Below are 20,841 nucleotides of genomic sequence, written 5' to 3'. Positions count from 1 at the left end.
GGAGGATTTCTTACTCTTGTGGAACAACATCTTTCCTGACAAGAGGAGTCATTGTGTTTGACAGGTGAGACTTGTGGCTGTGAAACACTCCCAGGTTCTGGGTCTCCTCTATGGTGGTTGTAGGAGTTGACTCAGGGACTGAAAGAAGTGGTTCTGACAGCTCTGGACTCCTTTCTTCTCCAACAATTGACTTTGCTCTCCTCAACTGATTGATGTGCATCTCCAGATGACATCAGACGCAATCTCCACTGTGTGGGAGAGTGGTCCAGTTCTGTTCCTAATCTTTCCAAGTACCCACTTCTGACCATCTCTGCAGTCCCTCGCCAGGACTGCTTGTCCAGGAGTGAGATATTGAACCTCCTTGTTTGTTGAGCCCTCAGTTTGCCTCAACTGTTTGTCCTGCATACTCCTTCTGAGACTGGGTTTGAGGAGATCCAAGTGTGAGCGCATGGGACGACCCAGGAAAAGCAAAGCTGGTGAGTTGTTTTGTGGAGTGTACTGCATTGCGATATGCAAGGAGAAAGTTGGCCAGTTTCGGATTTAGTGTTATTGTGTTCTGTTGACATTGCTCAAATTATGTTCTTTAGATTTTGGTCAAGCATTTCCATCAAACCATTTGTAGCTGGGTGGTACAGTGCTGATGTAATTATTCCATTATTTTCAGGAACCTTATTCCATTCATTTTTAGGGAAGACTGAAACTGTTCTGCAACAAACTGTGGTCCATTGTCACTGACTGAGTGTTCTGGAACACCAGAACTCTTGCGAAGAGCCTTCTCAACACATTAACAGTGTGCAGTGCTGTAGTGGAGGCTGTTGGGAACACTTCTGCCCACTTTGTAGCTGCATCCTCTACCACCAAGAAATAGGAGCCCATGAATGGTCCTGAAAAATCCACGTGAATCCTCTGGCAGGGCATGAAAGCCATTCCCAGGGATGGACAGGCCCTGCTCTTGGCATCCCAGACAGTACATGGCAAGCTGCTTAGTCTGTTCATTTATCCCATGCCCCCAGACAAAATGCCTTCACTTTAACCATGCCTAGATGACTGGCATGTAGCTTGTCCAACACTTTAACTCTCAGCTTGAATGGTACAACATGAGTCCCCACTAAGACAACTCCTGCCAAGTGCAAGGTCATTCCTGTGCTGGTGAAAATGGGGGAATTTGAATTTCTGCTGCACATTCCAGCCAATTTGTGTTGCCATATAGACTGAGATTGTGTGTGGTCTTTCTGGTTTCCCTTTGGATCATCTCTGCCGTAATAGGGGGACTTTCAGTTTTGATTCGGGAGTAAAAGAGGAGAGTTCTATTTTGTCAGGTTTTCTGATATTCCCTTTTCCAAGGGTGAAAGGGACAATCCATCTGCTTTTCCATGATGAGTTGCCCTCTTGAATTTCATCTTGTAATTGTGTCCTCCAAGAAACAGAGCCCATCCCTGCACTTGTGCTGCTACTGTTATGAAACACCCTTCTGAGGACTGAAAATGGAGACTAGTGGTTGATGAACAGTAATGAGGATAAACTCTCTCCCATACAACTACTGGTTGAAATGTTTTACTGCCCAACCAGTCTCAAGGCCTCTCTGTTAATCTGTACATAATTTTTCTCTATAGCTGTAAAGAAACATGATGCAAAGGCTATGGGTGTCACTTCCATCCCTCATAACATGTGACAAATAGCCAGGTTTGGAAGGAACCTGTTATAGGAATTGACAAATCCTAAAAAGGCCTGCAGCTGTGACACATCCTTTGGCAGTATCATCCACCACTGCTTGAACTTTCTTGTGTATTTCTTGTGCATCAATGGTGTGACCACAGTAAGTGATGCTTGGCTTAAAGAAGTCACACTTGTCACATCATACTCTGAGCCTATATTTTTCTAATCTTTTTCACACATTCTTGAGATTTTGGAGATGATCCTTGTAATCCTCATGGGTAACAATGTAACACTGAGTACCTGTGCAGCCTTGTAGCACCTGGTCGACAGCTTACTACCAGTGTGCTGGTGTAGGTACTACTCCAATCATAAGCCTATTATAGTGATAAAGTGCTTTGTGAGTTGTTTTGGTGAGAAACACTTTGGACTCTTCTTCCTCCTCCATCTGTAGGAAGGCCTCAGCTATGTCCACTTTGCTGAAGTGTTTTCCTCCAGAAAGGTTTGCAAAGATATCCTCTATCCTGAGCAGAGGGTATTGATTGACTTTCAGTACTGGGTTAATGATGACCTTAAAATCACCACAGATCCTGACAAACCCATTTTTCTTGGCTACTGGGACAACTAGTGATGCCTACGTGCTCCATTCAACCTTGGAAAGAATTCCTTCAGCCTTCATGTGATCCAGCTCACTGGCTACTTTATTACAGATGATATAAGGAACTGGATGGGCTTTGTAAAACTTGGGTGTAGCATTTTCATTTAACACTATTTTACCCATGATATGTTTGAATTTTCCAATGCCATCCTTGAATACTGCTATGGCATCTTACCTTTCTTAATTTGCTTTCAGTTGACTCTATTGCAGGGGATGTGGTAGGAAATTGGTGGATGGATCTCCAATCAAGTTGTAGTTGTCTGAGCCACTCACTGCCCCACAGTGCAGGCCCTCCTGTTTTTACTGTACTCAAGCCCAATGTGGCTTGTTGGTTGTTGTATTTCACTGTTACAAACATTATTCCCACATGAGTTATCTTTTCTCCAGTATAAGTTCCTAGTGGAATATCTGCAGGCTTCAGTTCAAACTGCCTTTGTGGAATGACTGAAACAGCCAAGTCAGTGTCCAAATCCATTTTAATTAATTTGCTGTTCACTTTTGGTGTAAGTCATATTGCCCGTCTCCTGTTACTTTTCACATTGTATACTGTATCTCAAGGTTACTCAGTTTTATATCACTCTCATCATTATCATATTTTTCACCAACAGCATGCTCTATTTGAAACTGCAACTTGATTTTTTAAAATCTTTTTCTGTTTGTCGTGCAGTACATTTATTTTTGTCTGCTCAACATGATTTTTGTATGTGTCCTACTTTGTGGCATTTTCTGCAAGTTCCACCTTTAAACCTACATTGGTCTGGTGTATGTGAACCTCTGGTAACACAACTTGATCGATCAGGCCAGTTTCTGTTTAGATGTTGCAATTTTTTTCATGCTCACTTTCATTCCTGACTGCTACTCTCTTGCTGCTGTTCCCATGGATACAGCAATTTCAACTGTTCTTTTAAATGTGAGATGTGCTCCAGAGAAAAGCCATTTTTGAATGCTTTTTTGTAAGATTCCACAAACAAAACAATCTCCCAGTGTATCATTTAGCCCAGCACTAAACTGACAATGCTCCGACAATTTCTTAATTTCAGCCACAGATACTTAACTGGACTCCCCTTCTGATTCTGTTTATGAAACGTAAGATGTTCTGCAATTAGCAATGGTTTTGGTTCTAAATGTTTCTGCATAACTTTCACAATATCGGCAAAGCCCATTTTAGTTGGTTTGTTTGGAGCAGTTAAACTTCTAAGCAAATTCCTGCTTTCCCACCTATTGCATCAGTAAACTGGCACCCACCTTCCTTTGGCTATTTCATTTGCTTTAGAACACGACTCTGTTCATTCAGTATACATCTGTCAGTTATCTGTTGTACAATTGAACATGTCTATCTGTCTGATCTAGCCAGCATTTCTATATTTATTTATGATTATTATCACCCGGTACACACTATTTATGAACCTGTGAATTTCATTTGTTTTCTGCCTTTTTTTTTAACTCAAACATCTCGTTACACTTCAACAGGTAAATAGTCACATCAGGCTTGTTTTAATACTTCTTCTTCACCATTGTCATGTTTATGTACTGCTATGTTTTGTAACTCCAGAAATTCATTGAAAGAAAAACATGGGTGCCCGCGAATACACGTGTACTTTGTTTTATTTTCAGTGAAGCATGCACATATGATGTGGTGGCATAGTGACATAAGGCATTCATGTGTTTGTTACATAAAACCAAAACAAATTGTGTAAACAAACAAAGAATGCTTAGTCAAACAATATATTTACAATATTACTCAAATGTTACTGAAATATTCAACACGCAAGAACATGAGGTTCTATTAGTCTGGAATTTGCATGTCTCTGTGACTGTATGGGTTTCCCCTGGCTATTCTGGTTTCCTCCTACATCTAAATTTTCTCTGCTGTAGATGTGTGATAAGAGCTTCATATGGGATTGATGAGAATGGCTTACAGGGAAATAATTGGGAGAAAGGGACTGAAAAGAGTGTTCTGAGAGCCAGTCTGTACATGATGGGACATGTGGCCTCCTTTTTCATAAGGAAATATGGGAAAATAAAAAAAATAGAAACTGCTGGAGCAGCATTTATGGAGGGAAAGGCTTCAGATTGGGACCCTGCATCAAAACTGAGAGTGGAGAGGGAAAGTAGCAATTTTTTCTAAGCATTATAAACAATAAATCATATGTACATAACCATTTTGCTTTAGTTTCCTAACTTAACAGATATGCTGCACTTGCTTCTACTCATCAAATTGCACAGCACTTTTGATTTGTGCAGTTCAGTGTAATTTATTTGTCAGCCTTTAAGTCCTTTGCATCAATCATAATTTTCACATTTAAAATGAAGCACAGAGAAACTGTGTACAGAGTTCTCTCAGATAGGTTGTGAGAAAATGAACCATACCGGCTCTTGCTTCCACTGCGCTAACTTGAGTCAATTGCAATGTTCTTGCCCTTGTGCCTTGCAAGGACTGAATTTACCATGTTTCAGAAATTTAAAGCATACCTTGGCCTTCAACATCAGTGTAGTAAAAATGTTACATTCTTGGTGGTGTGAATAGGATAATAATGGGTTAAATCAGGCTGCACAGATAATTCTTTTTCCTTATTATTAGCTGGTTCAAGGACTGTGAGATACAGAGTTACTATGAATTGAAGAAGATATAGAAGGGATATGAGGATTTTTTTATGCAGAGTAATAATGATCTGAAACTCACCGTTTGTACGGTGGTGGAAATGGAGGCAATCACACTTTTCAAAGGTAAATAATTCATGTGTTTGAGGAAAAATAATTTACAAGCTGTGAGGAAACAGCAGGGTGACTGGATAGAACTGATAGCTGATGAGGAGCAATATATACTCAGTGGAGTAAATAGCTTCCAGTGCACTGTATGATTCTACAGTAATGAATTTATATTACATTCAATGACTACTTCTAATATTTAGTACTGGTATCCAGCAATTTGAGATCATTTGGTTCATAATATTCAGCTACAATGCAATTGACATTCAGGGATAAGTGTCCTCAATTTACAGAGATTTTTCATTATAATGAACATTCTTAAATTTATGAACTAGACAACAAAATTATTTCAATATGTCTGGTAATCTGCTGTTGAACTCCCAGGTGTGTCTTTGCCAAAAAGACTCATTACACAATAACACCGACAGGTGCATTGACATAAACAGCTGTTTACACAGTCTATTGACATAAAGACCTAAGAAACAAACCATTGCCAATCACGTTAATTGATTATTGATGTAACTCACTGTTAGAAGTAGACTCTAATGGCTATAATAGAATGCTACCCCTGGAGGTACAGCTTGTTGTTATGAAGGGCAAAGATATTGTGATGTAGAGAATTGGAAAAGGTTTGGGCATATGGTTAGAAGATCAGAATCAATGGCATGTGCCTCTGAGTTTGTGATGTAGAGGAAAAGCTGCAATTGCAAGGCAAGGAACTCACAGGATCTGTTAGAGCTTGAGTATCAGATGTCACAGGAGGAGGAAGCCACCACTACTGCACCATCACCATGACCAAAACAGCTCACCTTACAGAGTCATTTACAGACTTCCACCCCTTTGAGAAAAACAAGTCAGCTACAAAGATGACAATCCCAACATGGAGCACAACATTAGAGATGAGCACATCACTGGACTTGCTTAATCAGATGAAGAAGAGGCAAGTGGACCAGATGCCCATTGATATCTTCCCTAAATCTTGTTTGTTAGCTTGCCAGAAAAAGTCAGAAGGATCCTTATCTTCAATGTTGCCAGCTCCAAAAGTTCTCAGAATCATCAGAACCACCATCAAGTGACCCTGGGGAACTCTGCTGTCACATTTAATGCTGATATCTTAGCAACATCAGTCAGTAACAAGAGTAGACTACTGGGCCCCTCGAGCCTGCTCCACCATTCAATATAATCATGGCTGATCTGATTGCTAGCTCAACATACCATTCCCACTTTCGTTATCCACGTGTAAGGAAAGTTTCTCAAAGAAGATTTATACTTATGACTTAATACAACTTCAATGTCATATTTAAGTTTTCTGATGATGCTACTATTGGCCAAATCAAAGGTGGTGAGTGAATTGGCGTATGGGGGGAGACTGAAAATCTCATTTAATGGTGGGACAACAACAACCTTTCACTCGCTATCTTCAAAACTAAAGAGCTGATTATTGACTACAGGAGGAAGAAACCTGAGGTCTACAAGCCAGCCTTTATTAGGTGATCAGAGGTGGAGATGGTCAGTAACTTTAAAATCCTTGGTGTTCTGATATCTGAAGATCTACTCTGCATCCGGCACATATTATCCACACAGATGCAGCATATTATGTAAAACTTTGACGAACTTCTACACATGCACAGTGGAGAGTATGCTGACTGGTTGTATCACGTTCTGGTCTGGAAACACCAGTGCCCAAGAACAGAAAAGTCAAGACAGAAAGTGGTGGATACAGCCCAGTCCATCACAGGAGAAGCCCTCCTTACCATTCAGCACATCTCCAAGGAGCACTGCCACAAGAGAGCAGCGTCTATCGTCAAGGGCTCCCATCTTCCAGGCCATCCCTTTTCTCCTGCCATCAGGAAGGAGGTACGGAATCCTTAGGTCTCACAGGATTAGGAATTTCAATCATCAGGCTTTTGAACCAGTGTGAATAACTTCACCCACTTGAACCTAGGGATTTACTTTCAAGGATTCATGTTCTCATTATTTGTTTGTCTATTTACTTATTTATTTGTTTGTTTATTAATTATTTTTTTGCATTTGCTCAGTTTGTCTTTTACACATTGGCTGTTTGTTAGTTTTTGTTTATATGTAGCTTTCCATTGATTCTATTTTTCTTTATTCTACTGAGAATACTTGCAAGAAAATGAATCTCAAGATAATATAGTATATGATGACATATGTATAGTTTGTTAATAAATTTACTTTTAACTGAAGTTCCTGTTTCTTAGGAAGCAGAATATTGGGAATCTTAGTGCAGGATTCCCTCAAGGTTCACCTGAAGGTTGAGTTGGTAGTAATGAAGGCAAATGCAGCATTAACATCCATTTTGAGAAGACTAAAATATAACAGCAAGGATATAATGCCAAAACTTTACAAGGCATTGCTTAGACCTCACTTGGAGTATTGTGAACACTTTTGGGCCCCATAACTAAGAAAGGGTGTGCTGGCATTGGAGGCAGTCCAGAGGAGATTTATAAGGATGATCTCAGAAATGAAAGAGTTAACATATGAGGAGCATTTGATGGCTAGGGTCCTGTACCTACTGGAGTTTAGACGAATGAGTGTTTTTTTTTCCCATTTAATCCTACTGAATATTGAAAGGCCTAGAATGAGTGAATGTAGAGAGAATATTTCCAATAGTGGGGGAGTTTAGGATGAGAGGGCAGAAGTCAAACCTGAGATTGGTGAGTCCTGAGGTTAAGGCCCGAGTGAGAAAGTCCCATTATTGGTGAACCCTGGGGTCAATACCCAGAGATTGATGAGGTCCAGAGGGCAAAGGCAAAGGTCAGAGAGTCTGGAGGCAGAAGCCTGAAGGACAAATGCTAAAGTGTACAAGTCCAGAGGTAGAGGCCTGAAGCTGAAGCACCTGTGTCAGCTTGTTCGGAGGTTGGAGACCTGATGTCTGCAAGTCTGAGAGTCTAGTGCCAAGGACTAGAGGCCTGGAGGAAGCCTGCCCTGGAATTGGTGGCCTATCAGTGAATGTGAATGGGTGGGAACGGCCTTGTTTTGATGGTTTTTTTGCTGCTAGTGTTGTTCTGCTGAACATTGTGGCAATGCTGTGTTGGCAGTGGTATGCATGGTGACATTTTCAGTTTGCCCCATCACATTCTAAGTTGTGCTGGTTGTTATCACAAATGAATTTCACTCTATGTTTCAATGTCATGTAACCAAATCCAAATCTGAATCATAGCCTCAGAATGTAACGACATCCTTTTAGAACAGAGATAAGGAGGAATATTTTTGCCAGATAGGGGTGAATCTGTGGAATTCGTTGTCACAGATAGCTGTGGAAGCCAGGTCATTGGGGATATTTAAAGTGGAGGTTGATAGGTTCTTTATTGTAAGGGTGTCAAAGATTATGGGGAGAAAGCAGGAGAATTGATCCAAGTGATCGAATGGTCTAATTCTGCTTCTATGTCTGATGCTCTTATGGTCTTTCACCAGCCTTTGAGGTAAGTTCTAAAGAACTTGAGAGAGAAAAAGAAATCATTCATCCCCGTCTTAAATGGATGTCCCTCGATTTCAAAATGGTGATTGTTAGTTCTAATTTCTCTCTCAAGAGAAGGCATCCACTTTGTCAAGACCTCGCAAGATCTTGTGGCTTTATATGGTATCTACTATGGCATATTATGACATTTATCTGTTTTTTGTCATTAGTTGATTTAATAGTTAATAAAACACTTTTTTTTTAATTTCAGGTAATTGTATTGGTATCCTTTTTAGGTGTCATTGACTGTGCTACTTGAACTTTGAAATACAAGTTTTTACATTGAAACCAGTGCAATCATCTCTTTGATTACAAATTTCTGCTTTAACTAAAACATTTTTGCAGAAAATAACTTCTTAAAATTGAGGAACATCCTGATAATGCATTCCTCTGCTTCTAAAGTAGAGTTTAGGTGGTTATTATTAAAACCTAATTTCAAATGTAGAGCACAATGTATAGCTAACATTTGCACAATCTACTGAGGACAAATTTTTACCATTGTTCCTTCATCCATTCCTCCTTGTAAGTATCTTCAATCTGATGCTGCCCAAATCCACAGTATAGCTGAGAGCAGGAGCTCCCTGTCCTGGAGAATTACAGGCACTACTGTTTTAATACATCACTGGACAAACATTTTTAACACATCTCATCTGTTTTCTTCCAGACATTGAACATATTCCAGAACTTGAACAGGAGGCAGTATGAACATGTCCTACGCCTGATGGACATTGCCATTATTGCTACAGACTTGGCTCTCTATTTTAAGTAAGGGACAGTAAGTTTCCCATTTTGAGAAACAACTTTGTTGTTCATCCAGCATGTATATTGTACAGAGAGGGAAATGAGGCCCAGCAGTGTCTGATCCGGAGAATTGATCTTAGTCACAAAGATTTAGGATGAAGAGATTTTAAAAAATGCATTGTGACATAGTTTAAATTCTTCATTTCAACTACAAAGAGTTTGTAGGAAGTGGAAGCTGGTGGACCCCATTGTAGTACCTGATGACCACATCTGCTGCAAGTGTTGGTTGCTGGAGGAACTCAGCAAGCTGGAATATGAGCTTCAGACACCGTGATGCATCAGGGAGGGGGAGAGTTACTGGGCACTGAATTTCAGGAGGCAGTCAAATCCACTAGACTGAGTACTGGAGGAGCCTCAGCCCTTGAGGTTGCATGGCAAGATTGTTGCTCCCTGTGAGGATGAGAGTGGAGGTTGAACAGCTGAACTACGACACTGTGGTTCAGAAAGCCATTCACAAGAGGGGAGAGAAGGGAAATGTAGCTGGAACTGGGGATAGTTTAGTCAAGAGAATAGACAAAGTCCCTTAATGCACAGATCAAGAGTCCTGAAGGTTGTCTGCCTAGTACCTGGGTTTGGGATATCTCAGGAATTTTGAGTGGGAGGGGAAATATCCAGTTGTCATGGACCATGTGGGTTCTAACAACATAGAAAGAACAAGGAAAGGTGTTCTACTGAAGGAATTTGAACGGCTAGGGATTACTTAAAATGCAGAACCAAAAAGGTAATAACATCTGGATTGTTTCCTGAGCTACATGGAAATTGGCACAAGGTTAATATGATTGTAGAGAGCTAAATGCTTGACTCAAAGATTGGTGTGGGAGAAGTAGGTTTGAATTCATGGGACATTGTCACCGGTATTGGGGAGGGAGGGAGTGTTCCAATGGACAGGCTCCACCTAAACTATGCTGAGACCAGGATCCTGGCAAATTGTACAACAAAGGTTGTAGATAGAGCTCTCAACTAAATAATAGGGGGATGGGTTCAATGGCTTGCAAAAGAGTGAATAACATAAAAGGGAAGTAGAGTTTTGCGAAATTGTCCAGAGTAAAGAACAAGACAAAACATTTAGAAAGGGATAAGAATTTAACTTCAGGCTACTTGGAGACAAAATTGAAAATGCTGGTGATTACAGAAGATATTTCAATGCACAGAACATATGAAATAAGGTAGAAATTGACAGGTATGATGTGGACATCACAGAGCCATGGTTGAAAGAAGATCACAGCTGGGAACTTAACATACAAGGATATACAAGGTGGGTAGAGGGGACAGGGTGGCTTTGTCAGCAAAAATTAGTGGGAAGCTAGAGGATTGAGAAGTTTAAACAAAAACAACAGAACATAACTAAAAAAAAACAGTAAGGAGAGAAATGATGAACTATGATGGTAAGCTAGTCAATAATATAGAAGAGGATACCAAAGGTTGTTTCAGATATGTAAAGAACAAAAGAGAGGCAAGAGTGGACATTGGACTGCTGGAAAATGATGCAGGAAAGATAGTAATGTGGAACAAGAAATGGCAGATGAACTGAATAAGTATTTTGAGTCAGTCTTCACTGTGGAAGACACTAGCAGTATGGCAGAAATTAAAAGGGTGTCAAAGAGGACTGATGTTAGACAAGTCAGCTGGACCAGACGCGCAGACATACATGAGTATTTGCACTGTATAATTCAGTGTGTCAGAGAGTTTTAGGATGTAGAACAGTACGGCGCAGTACAGGTCCTTTTGTCCACAATATTGTGCCAACCCTCTTAACTTACTCTAAGATTAATCTTGCCCTTCCCTCTTGCATGTGCCTGTCATAAATGCCCCTATTTCTTGGTTCTAAATCTTGGTTTTACCAAGAATTGTTTTGCTGGCTAAAGCTCTCATTTGGTGCTAATGCCAGTTAAGGTCTCTCATGAGGCATCATGAAGTTTCCCCAAAAAAGTCATTTAAACCCCATCAGGGTGGATTTCACCCTAAGAACTGCACTGTAACAAGATGTATACACTTTCTCCTGGGACAAGGTTCAAACGAATGTGACTGCTGAGCAGCAAATATACAGGAACATCAGCCTCCAAAAGCAAGCTCTCTGTGGCAGTCAGGCAACAGCATAACACCCCATGGAAACCAAGGATAGGACAAAGGCTGCACAGAGGAAGAGTTCCCAGAGCCACTGAAATGAAATACATTCCATGAGCACTGGATGGAGCTGCTGCTGGAAAACTGCCTGGGCTGCTGTTAGCTGAGCTTGGCAGGAGTTGGCTTGTCTTATCCAAGTCCATGGAGCAATGAATTTGAATGGCCTCACAAGTTAGTATGTCCAAGTGAGCTGCGCACACCATTGAAAATACTGGTCTCTTATAGACACGTACACCGTGGTCGCAATGAGAGTTCCTGAATATTGGATAATGTTAGAACAAAACTCATGACTTGCCAAGATATATCAAGGTAGGCTATAGAGAAATAGAAAATAAAACTCTTCAATGCTGGCATTTTTAAACCCACACACTCACATGCACATAAACTTACTCCATTCACACCTCCAAACACATTTTATCTCCTCTATCTCCAATATGAGCCGGAACCTTCAAAGGGGTGAACATGAAAAGATTACTTACTGTCCTTCATCTCCACCCTTTAGGCTATGACAGCAATGAATAGATGAGAAGCTAGCTGAACAGGAACCTCAGTGAATCTAGTAGTTTAACAGGTTAGAGGAGACCACCCTGCTCCTCCAGGCTAAAGGGAACAAGGATGCCTAAAAACCTTACAAGCAAAGACTATGTGAATTATCAGGCAAAGTGAAATATCATCAATGAAGAATTATTGCAAGTGATTTCAGCACAGAACAATTAGATCTGAGAATGTAGACCTGTTCATCACTGAACGAAGAAAAGACTGAAAACATTACTGCTGTCTTCACCTACCCTAGCTGTCACCTATTCACCAAATTGCCATCAGGGAGACACCATCACCACCAGGACCCCACGGCATCTCCAAAACATCTTTCCTGTGGCTATCCAGCTTCTCAACAAAACTCACTTGGGTGTAATATTCTATCTGTCCCCTGCACAACATCTGTTAAACGGTTTTCCTGCTCTCCTTGTTGATCATTTTTGACTCTGTTCATATGATCACATTTATTTAAGTTGATGACTGATGTTTGTGCATCTGACTGTTCTGCGAATTATTGATTGCTCATGGCTGTTTGCACTACTGTCTGATAAATTTTTGGTTGCTATTGTGTTGTCTGTTATGGTATTATCTTTGTTCTGTGTGAAAAGCTGTGCTCTACCACTGACATACCATATTGTTTATCTTGAAATGGTTAGTTGATACACTGCTTTAAAATGAACTTCAATTCTTCACTTCAAGTCTAGTGAGTGATTTTTCATTATTTAACAGTTCTGGATTTTATTGGCGTCAAATGCAGGGCAATATGATAAACGCGTTATCAAGTGCATTACAATATGATAAATGCGTTATCAAGTGCATCACTCTCAGCTGGAGTTACTATAATGCTGACCTGCTGTTCTCGATACAAAAGGCTTGGGAATTTGTACAAAGTTTATACCTACAGAGTGGTTCTGCTTTGAAGAAAGGATATCTTGCATTGAGGTCAGATTTCTTTAGACCAGGTATGACTCATCAGAAGACAGAGAATTAATAGAAACCAATTTAAATTATTAGATCAGGAAATCTTTCATGACGATTTATAAGCAGTACAAAGGATGAAACAACAGACAGCATGAATGATTATTTTACTCAACTGGATTCTGCTGGCTGTCTAATTGTAAATGATGCTGGTGCTAAGTACTGTAATGTGGGGTGGACTGCAGCAGGAGCACTCATTCAGCAACCTATGAAAAGTGTCTCTCTGTGAGGGAATCCACATTCTGACAATGCATCCCTCTTCCAATCTGATGGGAGTTCAGATGGTTGCTTTTGGCTCTACCTGCGATCTCTACAGTCTTCGGTCTGCACTAGTTGTTGTTTTTGCTTGTCTAGGGTGTGTAGGACACCTCAATAAAGTCTCTGCACTTGACTGGCACTTTTTGCAGGGAGCCCCTGAATTGAGCAAGTACTGAACCTTACTTCAAAATCAGAGTTGATTGTTACACACAGGTGCAATGAAAAACTTACTTGCAACAGTGTAACAAGCACACAACTTTCACAAGAAAAACATAAATTATACATTAATTATACATGATTTTTACAAGAAAGAATATAAATAGAACAAAAGAAAATAATTTGTAGTGCAAAGTGGTCAAAATTGCAAATGCCACTCTACTCTTCAAGAAGGGAGAGATGCAGAAGAAAGGAAACTATAGGGCACTCTGACCTCAATGGTTGGGAAGATTTTGGAGTTGATTATTAAGGATGAGATCTCAGGGTACGTGGAGGTACATGATAAAATAGGCTGTAGTCTGCACGGTTTCCTCAAGGAAAAATCTAGCCTGACAAATCTTTAGAAATTCTTTGAAGAAGTCACATACAGGGTAGACAGAGGAAAATCAGTTGATGTTATGTACTTGGATTTTCAGAATGTCTTTGACAAGGTGCCATACATGAAGGGAGAGATCTGTTGGCACATGGCCAAGTGGTTAAGGCGTTCATCTACGTAGTTATCTTAAGGTCGCTAGTTCGAGCCTCGGCTGAGGCTTGCGTGTGTGTCCTTGAGCAAGGCACTTAACCACACATTGCTCTGAGACGACACCGGTGCCAAGCTGTATGGGTCTTATTAAATGGCAGATGGAATACAGTGTCAGGAAGCGTATAGCCATGCACTTTGATAGATGAAAGAAAGGGCTGACTATTTTCTAAATGGAGAGAAAATACAAAAAACTCAGGGGCAAAGGGACTAGGGAGCCCTGGTGCATGATTCCCTAAAGGTTAATTTGCAGCTTGAGTCTCTGCTGAGGAAGGCAAATGCAATGTTAGCATTAATTTCAGACTAGAATATAAAAGCAAGGATGTAATGTTGAAACTATATAAAGCACTGGGGAGGCCTCACTTAAGAGTATTGTGAGCGGGGTTGAGCCTTTTATCTTCAAAAGGATGTGTTGTAACTGGAAATGGTTCAAAGGAAGTTCATGAATTCCAGTATTAAATGGCTTGTCATATGAAGAGCGTTTGATGGCTCGGGGCCTGTGTTCACCAGAGTTCGGAAGAATGAGGGGTGACTTCATGGAAATTTATCAAATGGTGAAAGGCCTTGATAATGTGGAGAGGTTGTTTCCTGTGGGAGAGTCTAAGACCAGAGGACACAGCCTCAGAATAGTAGGCGTCCTTTCAGAACAGAGATGAGGAAGAATTTCTTTAGCCAGAGAGTGGTGAATCTGTGAAATTCTTTGCAACAGGCAGCTATGGAGGCTAAGTCTTTATGTATATTTTAGGCAGAGGCTGATAGATTCTTGATTGGTCAGGGCATGTAAAGATACAGGAAGAAGGCAGGAGATTAGAGCTGAAAGGAAGATGGAATCAGTCATGATAAAATGGTGGCACAAACTCAAAGGGTCAAATGGTTTAATTCTGCTCCTATATCTTATGGTCATGCTGTTGCTATACTGAGGTGGTGATTAGGGTGTGCAAATTGTTTCAAAGTCTGAATGGTTGATTCTTGAACCTGATGGTATGGGACTTCAGGCTTCTGTACCTTCTGCTGAGTGGTAGCTACAAGTAAATGGCATGGCCCAGATGGTGGGGATCTTTGATAATAGATGCTGCCTTCTTGAGGCTGTGCCTCACGTAGATACTATTGACGTGGTATGGGATGAGCCAGTGATATGTTGGGCTGAGGCAAGTTTTATCTGCGGCTTCTAATGTTCCCGTGCATTCACATTACCATAACAAACTATGATGCAATTAATCAGGATACTTCAAACATCTTTGCTAGAGTTTTCAGTGTCATGTCAAACTCCTAAACCTTCTAAGAAAGTAAAGATTCTGATGTGCCTTTCTTGTGATTGCATCTATGGACTGAGCATAGATCAGATCATCTGATATGTTAACAACTAGGAATTTAAAACTGGACTCTCTGCACTGCTGATCCACTGATGTAGACCGATGTATATTTGCATTTTTAGAAGACCAATGATATTTTAAACATAGTGGAACCTTCATTTCTCACGTTGTGGCAGTGTTCAGGTTCATAGTCTCGGACAGTAATAGCATGGAAATAGGCCCTTCGGCCCATTGAGTCTGTACTCACCATCAACAGCCCATTTACAATAAGCCTACAATAATTATTTTATTCTCCCCACATTCTCATCAATTCCTCCTGCATTCTACCTGCTCCTACACACTATGGGAAATTTACAGTGGTTGATTAGCCTACCAATCTAGCAAGCTTTTGGATATGGGAGAAAATTGGAGCACCTTTTGGAAATCCATGGAGTCACATGGAGATTATGCAAATTCCACATAGACAGAGGTTGGGATTGAGCCCAGGTCTCTGTTGTTGTGAGGCAACTGCTTTACCAGCTGTGCTGCCCAGAAGGAGGAGTGTACACTAGTGTTTGGAGTGTGGTCCGTAACCTCCAGAAACCATCTGTTTGGCGGTGCCAGCCACTAAATATGTCTGCTGGTTTGGTCTTCCTGTGATTGAAGGTGTCATTGTGCTTCTCAGAAGATCTAGTTTCTTACACAGTTTTTGTGTGCACGAGTGGAAAATCATGATGCTCCAAGCACCACTTCATTCTCGCTGAAATGACAGAAAATGAGACAATTTCTCTATGAAGACAATGCAAGGGTGACTTTGCTGAAGTAGTATGTTAATTAAAATGAGATGCACAACAAATATCTGCTTCGGCTGCTTGGAAAGTTCTTGGGTGAGGAAATTCAAAAGTCAAGTGACTTCGATATTGAGGAAGCGTGCATTCCAGGCATGAGAAAACATGTTGAAAGTCTCTCTGCATATGTTAGTGATGACATACTCATTCACACTCATTCCATATCACCATATCAAAACATTGGACACATTATTAAATGTATGGGGTGGCCTTCATAGATAAAGCTTCTGGTCTAGATAATGACAGTTCCAAGTGTTCTTACTGCAATGATGCTGCCATTTCCCTTTCACCCTTAACACATTTCTCCACATACCATACAAGTAAATCTCATCCTGGGCAAAACTGCACTGCTTGTGTTTGAGAAAGGCTGGTTCAAACAGTGTTCTAAATATTGCTTGGTTTACAGAAAGCAGGAAGGTTGCCTTATCTGCTGGATGGGATATGTTTTTAAGCCCAAAGTCCATCAGGCAGTTTAACACATAAATTTACCCCTGGAAATCCAGGTCCCTTCTGAGTCCACTTTATTTAAGTTTGGCATTTTAAAATTATTTTTAAAATAGATTTAGATTTATTGTCAGCTTTTGTTTACAGTTTACCAGAGCTTGCCAAAGCAACAATGATGTTTATGTCATAAAATAGAACCCGTTCCATTGAGTTCTGATCTATATCAGGAAGGTAAGAAATGGAAAATTCTAGAAAGGTACATTTTTTATAGGATTTAATTGTTTCTATTCTTGCAGAAAAAGAACAATGTTTCAAAAAATTGTTGACCTCTGCCAGACTTATGAGGATGAAAAGGTATGGGTAGAATATATGTCTCTGGAGAACACCAAGAAAGAGATTGTAATGTAAGTATAAGATTTTTGAAATTCCATATATGTAGGCTGATGAAAACAGGCTGAAGGTTCAAAGTTCAAAGTACATTTATTATCAAAGATGTACACATTATACAACCTTGAAATTCATCTCCTAAAAGGCAGCCTGGAAACGAAGAAACCCAAAAGAACCCATTTTTTAAAAAACGCCAAACACCCAATGTACGGAGAGAAAAAAAACAAATCATGCAAGCAATAAACACAAGCAAATGGTGTTCTGAACTGAAGTCCACAAAGAGAATCCAACCCCAGAACCTTAGTTGGAGTGCAAGGCGGAGCAGCGAGCTGAACCAGCCCATCCCTCACCTCGGGCCCCGACACCCCAACTTTTCCAATTTGGTCTGGCACTTAGATTGTCATCCGAACATCAGGTTCTGTCACTTCAATATGCTCTGGAGACTGGACCCCACCACCTCGATTTGGCCTGTATCCGACCTTTCCAATTTGGCCCGGCCCTTAAAATGCCATCCAAACATTGGGTTCAGTCACTTTGATATGCTCTGTGGCGTGGACCCCACTGCCTCAATTTGGCCTGTATCTGACCTTTTCAATTAGGCACGGCACTTCAATCATCATCCAAGCATCGGGTTCTGTCACTCTGGAGCCTGGATCCTGGCTCCTCAATTTGGACTGGCACTTAAATCGTTCACACCTCAGGTCTGAGAGTGAGGGCCTGCTGCCTTGCTTTGCCTCAGTTCTGCCACATCAAATTGCCTTCAAGTCCAAAGGGAAGTTACAGACTTTCGAAGTTACGGTTATGTTGTAAAACTGTGTGAATAACTGATAATATTTGGTCTTGTTACACTCAGGGCCATGATGATGACAGCATGTGACTTGTCAGCCATTACCAAACCCTGGGAGGTTCAGAGCAAGGTGAGTTCCAAGATCCATCAGCTGTCTGTGCTGTCAAGAACCCATGCTATTTGGAGGGTCACACAGTTTTCCATTGTTCAGACTAAATGTTCATAGTGCCATGTACTGTAGCTTATTCTATATTGAGTTTTTGGTGAACTTGCAAGCTATTGTGCAGATTTACGATGAGTATGATTCAAATGACAAGACTGATTGGAAGTTCTTAGTTACTATCTCCCAGTGGAGATGTGGTGATTTAATGGTTAATAGATTATTAGAATTTTAAATTTAGATTTTAGAATCAGCTTTATTATCACTGACATGTCATGAAATTTGTCATTTTGCAGCAGCAGTTCAGTGCAAGGCATAAAATTAGACCAGAAGACATAGGAGCAGAAATGTTTCAGGCATCTTCTCCACCATTATTAATTACTATAAATTACAGTAAGAATATATAATAAATAAATGGTACAAAATGAGAGCAAAATAGTGAGGTAGTGTTTATGGGTTCATGGACTGTTCAAAAATCTGATGGTTGATGGAAGAAGCTGTTCCTAAAACATTCAGTGTGAGGCTTCAGTCTCCTGGACCTCTTCTCTGATGGTAGTAATGAGAAGAGGGCATGTCCTGGATGATGGATTAGGTCCTTGACGATGGAAAACACCATCTTGAGGATAGAAATGGGTATATAATCATATAAAATATAAAAGGGGAAGGGGAAAATAGATATATGTTACAATATTTCATTGTTTTGAACTCATTGTTTGATTATAACATTGAGATTCCCATGCTTGCGAATTGTCTATTCTTTGTATTCAATTATAGCATCCATGATGTTAAAATAACATTCCTCCATTGGACTCCAAATGAGTCAATATCATGAATTTGGCACTAAAACCTGGAATTCTAACTTGAAGAAAATTGGCTTGATTTTTAATACATTGAAGCAGAATTACTGAGTGAAAATGAATTATAGTATTTCAACAGTCACCTAAACGGTGTCAAATACTTCAGAGCAATCTCTACATTTGGATAATCTATGGAGATCATACGTGTAAATCAATGGAGTTTTAATGGTGGGTGAAGATAGAATTTGAAACAACATGGTCATTGGTGTTTGGGGAAATCCCAACCATGGAGTCACAATAACATCCACTGAGTAAAAAATACAAACAGGGGAAAAAATCACACCGCTGAAAAAATCACAGAATAAGGTTGGGCTCAGGTAGGTGTATAGTGGGCAAATTTCTCTCCACCATTCACATATTCCTTTTATTTTTGGTGCCATCATTATTATTACAAGATTACAAGTATTCCTCGATTTATGAATGATAAACTTACAAAATTTTGGTATAATGCCATTCACTCTTACATATCTTTAATTTACACATCTATACTCAGTAGCCAATTTATTGGGTACACCTTTAGTACGCCACCTCATTAATGCAACTATCTAATCAGCAAATCATGTGGCAGCAACTCAATGCATTAAAGCACGCTGGTGTGGTCAAGAGGTTCAGAATGGGGAAGAAATGTGATCTAAATTACTTTGACTGTGGAATGATTGTTGGTACCAAATAGGGTGGTTTGAGTAACTCAGAATCTGCTGATTTTGTGGGATTTTCACGCACAGCAGTCTCTAGAGTTTACAGAGAATTGCATTTCTGTGGCCAGAAGTGCCTTGTTAATGAGCGAAGTCAGAGGAGAATGGATAGACTGATTTGAGCTGACAGGAAGATGACAGTAACTCAATTAACCAGGAGAGGTTTAAAGAAAGCTCAGTGCTTTTCAGAACTTTTCGAAGGGCTGCAAATATAACGATCTCTTAGGCATTCAGCAGGGGCCAATAAAAAGAAATGAGATGTAAGTGGAGTGGCCATTGCTGGAGTGGACAGTGCTAGAGTGGCCAGGCTTTGGCTAAACAGGCTTGGGCTAAAAACTAACCAGACAGAGTATAAAGCCAATAATTACCTACCCTCTATTTCTTTGTTCCTTTTGGTATCCAGACAGATGCAGACTAGAACTTAAGCTTTAGAAATTCAAGATATAACAAGTGTAGGCAGAATAGTAGTTAAGGCAGTTGGATGGGCCTCCTGTGAGATGTGAGATTTCAGGGTACAAATAGGCTTCCTGGTGACATACTTCTCCAGGAAGTGCACCCAACTTTGGCTCCTGATTGTCAAGGTCATGGCACTGGAGCTGGAGCTGAATATACTCAGGACCATCTGGGAGGCAGAAAACATCATAGATGAGTCTTTTACTGAAGTGATCACACCCAGATGCAGGCTTCACATAGTAGATGGGGAAGCACAAGGAGAGTAAGGGAAGTAAGCAGGCAGTGCAAGATTCTCCCTGTGGCCATTCCCCTCAACAAGTATACCCCTTGGGATACTGCTGGGTGGGGATGACTGATCATGGCATAGCAGTAGCAGCCAGGCCGGCTCTGAATCTCAGCAGGAAAGGGTTAAGTCAGGCACAGCAATAACGATAGGAGACCCGATAGTTAGGGGGACGGATGGAGACTCTGTGGCCATGAAAGACACTAGGATGATGTGTTTCCTCTGAGGTGTTAGGATTCAGGATGTCTTAGAGCGGCTGCAGAAGATTCTCGAGAAGGAGCAGCCAGAGGGAGTGGTGCACATTGGCACCAAAGACATAGGAAGAGATCCTGCACAGTGAGTACAGGGAATTCAAGAAAAGGCTGAAGAACAGTTCCTCCAAGCTAGTAATCTCTGGATTACTCCCAGTACCATGTTCTAGTCAAGGCAGGAATAGGATGATAGTACCGATGAATGAATGGCTGAGGAAGTGGAGCAGGGACTATTGTTTCTGGATCATTGGGAATTCTTTTGGGTATGACCTGTAAAAAAAATAAATAAATAATGGGTTACAGTTCAACCCGAGGAGGACCGATATCCTTGCAGGCAGGTTTGCTAGACCAGTTGTGGAGGGTTTAAGCTAACTTGACAGGTGATGGGAACCAGAGTGACAGGGTGGATGATGAGGTAATTGGTATACAAGTAGATGCAGTGTGTT

The 20,841-nt window shown here is 40.6% G+C and overlaps 1 protein-coding gene across 1 annotated transcript in view; it reads left to right on the top strand.

The window, feature by feature from the left end:
* The window catches only part of LOC140726339 (rod cGMP-specific 3',5'-cyclic phosphodiesterase subunit beta-like), an 80,900-nt gene that overhangs the window by 45,944 nt on the left and 14,115 nt on the right, over positions 1–20,841 (top strand). Inside the window, exons 16-18 of the mRNA XM_073042600.1 lie at positions 9,166–9,266; positions 16,819–16,926; positions 17,763–17,826. Coding sequence (XP_072898701.1) covers positions 9,166–9,266; positions 16,819–16,926; positions 17,763–17,826 — 273 coding nt within the window. The remainder of the gene's footprint in view (positions 1–9,165; positions 9,267–16,818; positions 16,927–17,762; positions 17,827–20,841) is intronic.

The sequence above is a fragment of the Hemitrygon akajei genome, chromosome 4 (genome assembly GCF_048418815.1).
Source record: "Hemitrygon akajei chromosome 4, sHemAka1.3, whole genome shotgun sequence".
NCBI classification, from domain to species: Eukaryota; Metazoa; Chordata; class Chondrichthyes; order Myliobatiformes; family Dasyatidae; genus Hemitrygon; species Hemitrygon akajei.
Note: the sequence above shows the minus strand (reverse complement) of the source record. Positions and strands in the feature narration are given on the sequence as shown.